Raw genomic sequence first — 7,287 nt, 5'->3', positions numbered from 1 at the left:
CGGATTTCTGTGTCATACGCACTACAGAACGAAAATGACCGAAAAAGTGTGACAGTTGGCAACCTTGGATTACTATGACATTTTTTACAATACAATCTTATTTTATATTAAATCATTATAGCTGTAGGCATGGCCAGCTCGAAGTCTTAACAGCATTGCTTCGTAAACAACCTTCAAAGATGTTATTGACCAACTTAGGCATGTCCTGCCCAGAATTATAATAGTTCAATCTTTCAACCGAATAAGCTGTTTTTTTCATTCAGTATTCAAATTTTCAAATGAATAAACGATTTTCAACTGATAATGTTTTTGTTTATTCAGTATTCAAATTTTCAGCTGGATAAACAATTTTCTACTGAATAAACTGAATTTTTCAACTGAATAAACTGTTTTTTTTTATTCAGTATTCAACTGAATAAACAATTTTCAACTGGATTTTTCAACTGATAATGTTCTTGTTTACTCAGTATTCAACTGCTTGACTAAGCAGTTCAAATTTAAGTCGACAACTTAAGTCCCATAAGTAAACATTGCTCCTGTGGGAACGTCCGTGTGATTACAAAGTCATTCCCATCGCAGGAACACTTGTAGGTATGTTCTTAAATGATTTCTAAGAGGAAGGGTATACTTTGGAAATACTTTTTTTCTGACACACTGGATATCAAACAAAAAATTTCTAAGCAGATTTCCTGCCAAATAACACCCATTTTAAACACTAAAATTAGCAAATTGAAGTATAAGTATCAAATTTATTTGAATATTATAATGTGGTTACTTCAAAGCGTTAGTTAAAAAGACAATTATAAAAGACAAGAAACTCCCTATTAGAAGACATTTATCAATTTCCATCTATAGGAATATCATTGAATATGAGGTTGAACTTATAAGCTGAACAAAGTCTTGACCAAGTAACATTCTAGAAAGCGGTTTCTAAAGCTATAAGACTGAAACAGATTTTAAACTTTCTGCTATAACGTTTAAATATTATCTACACCAATTTTTTTTAAGCCGAGTAAATACTTGTAAACCCAAAGTTCTACAAGGGTTAGGAAAAAAACTCCAATAAAGCCGCGAATCCAAACTGAATCAAAAAGGATTTTATTCAGTACGGCTATGAAAAGAAAACCAGAAATTCTTGGGTTTAAAAAACCTTAATAATATAGCTAAGGTAAAATCTCAAAAATAAAGAATAATTCCAATAGTAAAGTCCCCAAAATCCCAATAACAAAGAATAAGCCCAAAAATCCTAACGATAAAAATCCAAATAATATAAAAGAGGTAAAATCCCCAAAATAAAGATAAATCCATAAAAAGAAAAATAATTCCGATAATAAGGTCCAAAAATGCCAATAAGTAAGAATAATCCCAAAAATCCCAAAGATAAAAACCTTGCAAAGATAAAAATCCCCACACATAGTCGTAATAGAGTCAAGTCTTCATGAAATGAATCGAAAAGAAAACAAAATGAAAAGAATGAGGAAAGACAGAATGGAAAGATATTAGGACCTATTAGTATTTGCCCCTTTAGCAAATCCCCTAGTATTCACCGCTGTTCTCACCTTACCCGTTCTTATTAAAGTTCTTATTAATTCTTATTATTAATTTATTATTATTAATTCTTATTATTAATCCGTTCTTATTAATTTCTAATTATTAGTTACGAGGAAACTTAGTCTCCTTATAAAATTCTAAGAAATACGTGACTGCTGTAAGATTTGAACTTGAGATCCCATGATCAAAAGGATGGGATTAGCTAATCCCCTGGTATTCACCGCTGTTCCCGTTACCCGTTCTTACCCGTTTTTATTAAAGACTCAAGCCTGGAAATGTCTTTCCAAATAACATTATGGATGCCACTTGTCATTACATTTTGGTATGGACATTAATAAGCAATATTTCAGGTCAAGGGTATTAAAATTATAAGAAACTAAGGCATACAGTAACTTATTGGGTAAATGTTCAAAGTGCTAAACAGTAGCCTATATTTTATTTTAAATTCATTTTGGTGTTGTAAGGGGGAGGGAGCTTCAGAAGGGCGTAAAAAAGATAAACATATGAAACTGCATAAAATGCACAAATGAGCAGAGGTAAAATCTCAAACGCAACGAGGCAACTCAGACCTTAAAACTCCAGTAAATTATAAAGCATCTTGACTCATTAATTACGTAAATAAACTCAGTCCAAAACAAGCGAATTTCTGAAAGTAAGCCTCCAAGGTCAAGGGACTGAAAGCTAATTTGAACTTTCTTACAATTTTTCAAGACCCAATCAATACTTGTATGGCCATATGAAGAGCATATGTCCAAATACCTAAGAGAAGTGTGACAGTACAACTGGGAACAATAAGAGCATGTAAAGACATGTGATTTTGATTCAGTGGGGTTTCTTTTCAAAAAATTTCTTAGAATATACTTCAGCAAGTGCTAAATATCTTATCTCACGGATGAACAGAAACTTATATAAAAAATAGACAGACAAATTGAAGAATTCCAGATTGTTTGGCTAATAGTAAACGATGGATAAAACAGATTTTGTCAAATTAAAAAAATTCTCTTCAAGATTATCAACATTAATTACCACACTAATGGGTTTTGTTTAAAACAAAACCCATGATTGTAAAATACAAATCGTTTGGTATTGCAGAAAAATATAATCAGAAATATATCCTGTGTTTTAAGAATGGAAGTTTAACAAACCCACAGTCATGCAAATTATGTTTGAAAAAGAAAAAATATTGTCATTGATTGGTCATAATTTACCCCGATTTTCATGCTAAGACCCGAAAAAGAAGTTTCAAGACAATGCTATCCCCCAAGAGCTTCAATTTTCCGTCAAAGTGGAGATAAAACGTTCAATCAGTTTTTAATTCCACAATCAGTTTTCAGTTCCGCTATCAGTTTTCACTACCTAAAATTTTAGACTACGTTTTGTTTGTCTTTCGAATTTTGGGAGTTTCTTTTCATTCTATCATTCAATATATATGATAAAAACACAACTGCACAGTTTACTTCCCAAACCAGCTTGAACTCATTGCACCAAGAAAAGAACGGTTGGATAGAGCCACAGGTGATTGTTCCATCTTCGGTTTGGTGGCCTAAAAATTAAAAAGAATAAATTTCAAAGGTAAAAAAACTTGTATAAGAGACAGCAGGAATATAGAGAGAATCAAAGAGTATGTCAAACTAATGAAGGTGTAAACTGCTAAGAAAAAACAACGAGCGGCCATCTAGCGTTATCCAGAAAAAACCGTCGAGCTAATAATAACCCTCTAAACGAACAAAATATAAATACAAATAATAGAATAAAATAGAATAATAATTGAAAATAAAATGGAAAAAGAAAATAATAAATCCTATAAAAGAACATTAAGGTTGATTCAGACGCATGGGAAAACCAATCAGAAAAAGCGATCGAAACAAAAGGGAGATTTTCCCTAAAAGCTCAGATAAAATGTGCCTGTGTGCAAACATTATAAAAAAAAAACATTTCCATCGTTTCAGGTGTCTCTTTTTGTGTTGTTGCTTCAGCTAGTTCATCTAGTAAACCTTCATCTATCAGTGACCGCCAAATCTTGCGCTTTAAAATGCTTTACAATTGATATGCTTTCAACTATCAAAATAATCTGCTCATTTTTGGCTGAAGACGAACAAAAAACCTATTGGTACCACAAAAGAACTAGAAAAAAGAAATCCCTAGCACCAAACACGACCGGTGGCCATGGGAAAAACAGATTGGTTTTATCTGTATTGATCTGTTGCCAGCAACTATTTTTAGCAACAAGAAGGTCGTATAACATGCATTAGACAAATAATGAAAACATAATTATAACCCATTAAAAAAAATATAAGGACTGTTTTTCAAAAAAAATTTAATTTTTTTTAAAAATTAAAAAAAATTTAAATGATTTATAAAAATAAAATAAATATAAAATATAAATATAAAATATAAATAAATTATAAAATAACATTAAAAATAAAAATAATATATATATATATATATATATATATATATATATATATATATATATATATATATATATATATATATAGCCTATATATATATATATATATATATATATATATATATATATATATATGAAAAAAACATATAAATAAATATAATATTTAAAAAAAATAAGGAAAAAAATGGGTATCTGGGTTTGGAGCCAAATGCATCATTTAGTCTATTGGTCTTGTTTGCCGATTGATGACGTGTGATAAACTGGCTGTCATCTCCATTTCGGATTTTAATGGGTGAAACATTATATGAGCACTACAGTCCATTTAACCTACAAATTTTAGCCTAGAATCGCTCGTTTTTTTTTCGTTTTTTTTTCTTAACGTAGTACAAGTTAGTACACGTAGTAACGTAGTATTTAGACTATTATTTGACCTTATTTTTTGCCGTACACCAACTGCCCTAATGATACATCTAGCCCTAATCCCAGATAAATATATATTAATAAAATATTTTTCGTGCGTTTCATGTGTTTTTTCTACTATTCTGAACGGGTCGTCGTGAATTAGTTAATTTTATTTTGTTGTATATTCTGCCAAAGAAAACAGAGCCACTTTTGCTGAAAGTGCATAATAGATATATCTGCAGACACATTCTTTACTGTCACATCACTAGAACAAGTCTAGACTTAAATACAGAGAGCACCTTTAGGAAAGAAAGCTGCTGTTCTTAAACCCAGCTTCACAGAAGAGTTTACCACGAGGAAATATTTGATGAAAATATTTGAAATCTGCTTTGACTGTCGAATATATTTCTTCTAAAAGTAAATGATACTATTCTGTGAGTATATATTAAGAAACACAATAATATCTTTTTAGGGCAGCACTTCTCCTTTTCTTTATTACATTTCTTTATTACTTTTTTTTATTACTTTATTATTACATTTTTTTATTACATTTCTTTATTACTTTTTACTTTTTTTTATTACTTTATTACTTTTCTTTATTACTCACAGCAACCCTTGGACTTTTTTTTATTACTTTATTATTACATTTTTTTATTACATTTCTTTATTACTTTTTTACTTTTTTTTATTACTTTATTACTTTTCTTTATTACTCACAGTAACCCTTGGACTTTTTTTTATTACTTTATTATTACATTTTTTTATTACATTTCTTTATTACTTTTTTACTTTTTTTTATTACTTTATTACTTTTCTTTATTACTCACAGCAACCCTTGGACTTTTTTTTATTACTTTATTATTACATTTTTTTATTACTTTTTTACTTTTTTTTATTACTTTATTACTTTTCTTTATTACTCACAGTAACCCTTGGAATTTTTTTTATTACTTTATTATTACATTTTTTTATTACATTTCTTTATTACTTTTTTACATTTTTTTATTAGTTTATTACTTTTCTTTATTACTCACAGCAACCCTTGGACTTTTTTTATTACTTTATTATTACTTTTTTTTATTACTTTATTACTTTTCTTTATTACTCACAGCAACCCTTGGACTTGATAAACTAGAAAGTTTCGGTAGAAATGCTGGTTGGTGATTAACTTTAAAAAAATTATGATTGACAGTGTTTTTTCAATAATTTAGGTTGCCACATTGTTATAACAAGTGCACCACCATGACTGAACAAGACATCTACTGCGCCAAAAGCCACAGAGGCAGGTGGTACATCCCTGACGAGCCATGATTGAAATTACATTATCTTTTTCTTCTTGTTTTTTTAGCCGAACAAATAAAAGTTCAAATAGGGAATAAAAAGTTACTTCCGGGTCAATTTCCGGGATAATTACATGGAAGTAATTATTTTCTGTATAAATAGAGCTAGTTTAATTGTAATATTTTAGTTAATCTACTGATCACGATCACTGATGTATGTGGTCGGCATATCCAGTACTTTTGTATTTGTTTTTCAATGTCTAATAAAAGGACTTATCCCTATTTGAACTTTCATTTGTTTGTCATAAAAAGGCAGTGTGGTCTTCGAAAAACACCTATGTCGTATCTATTTTATCTCTCGGTAGTGGTTTTTTAAGGAATTTTTTTTTTTTATTGGTGCTGGATAATAAGCGTAAACCTTCATTTAAGAGCATGCTCAGTAAATCACTATCAGCAGAGCCATGTTTATTAGCAGTGTGTTCTAGGTTTAAAAAAAAGTTTAGAATATTTAAAAAAATATATTTAAAAATATTTAAAAAAATATTAGATATTCCGTTCCAGGTAAAAGAAAATTGACAGCTGAAACGATTGGAAATAAACTCTTTGTTAAAAATTTGTGAATATGATTAACTATCATCTTAGGATATTAACTTCTTCACAATCATCATCAAATTGGTAAAATGGAGGCCAATTTCCAATCTCATGAAAAATTAATGAATATTAAGGCATCAACAATCATTCTTGTCATATTTCACTCATTACTCATTAAAATCACTTAAACTACTTAAATCATTAAAAATCATTAAATCACTTAAAAATACTTGTCATATTTCACTCATTACTCATTAAAATCACTTAAACCTAATAATCAAATATAATGCGTATTAAGGTGCGTAATTCATCTTGAATTCAAAACCCAATTAAATCACAGTTAATACACCTTGAATTTGCAGTAAATACGAATTAAAGTGCAATTTTCGCCAGGAACGCAATAAAGTAAAAAGAGAAGCCTCTCCTACGTATTTTCGGCCACGTCGTATAGAAGAAACAGAAACTTGGAAAGGGGACTGTTTCATTCACATGTTAAAAGTTCTTGTATTATAATTAAAAGGCGAAAGGAATTGGATGGTAAACAGCCGCCTTTCCATTCCCCCTTTTCATCTCGAGCGCTCTCAACATCCAATGACTTCAGATCATGGTACTAAGATAGCCATTTTACTCAGAATAATTAAACAGGAGTGAAAATGCATCTCCAGAGAGTAATTTCAGATGTAGGTCCAAAGAAAAAGCCAAAGTTTATATGAAATTTCACTCAAGACCAAATCCAGAGGGTTAGGGGGCTTGAATCCCCCCCCCCCCCAAAAAAAAATGTTTATCCGACTAATAAAAACGCATAAAAAATTAATAAAAACCAATTTTTGATACATTTTTAAAGTTATTTTGTAAGGCTTCCCCCCTTAAAAAATCCTGGATACATCCCTGGTTTTACTATTTTTCACGAGTGCATTTCACAACAAAAAGGCAAGCATGTTGCACTTTGTAAAACAAAGAGTCGGGATCGGTTGGACTGGAGCTTCATATTTAACCAGTGACCACATTTTACCAGACAGGTTTGAAACGCAGGGTTGAAAATATATATTGTTT

General features: G+C 29.9%; 1 protein-coding gene across 1 annotated transcript in view; it reads right to left on the bottom strand.

The window, feature by feature from the left end:
- Window positions 1–729: 729 nt before the first annotated feature.
- Window positions 730–7,287, bottom strand: part of LOC136035669 (conserved oligomeric Golgi complex subunit 1-like) — a 105,332-nt gene continuing 98,774 nt past the window's right edge. The window contains exon 10 of the mRNA XM_065717586.1: window positions 730–3,094. Within this exon, the coding sequence (XP_065573658.1) occupies window positions 3,005–3,094 (90 nt within the window). The 3' untranslated portion in view covers window positions 730–3,004. The remainder of the gene's footprint in view (window positions 3,095–7,287) is intronic.

The sequence above is a fragment of the Artemia franciscana genome, chromosome 14 (assembly GCF_032884065.1).
Source record: "Artemia franciscana chromosome 14, ASM3288406v1, whole genome shotgun sequence".
In the NCBI taxonomy this organism is placed as follows: Eukaryota; Metazoa; Arthropoda; class Branchiopoda; order Anostraca; family Artemiidae; genus Artemia; species Artemia franciscana.
This window is presented reverse-complemented; position numbering and strand designations above follow the sequence as displayed.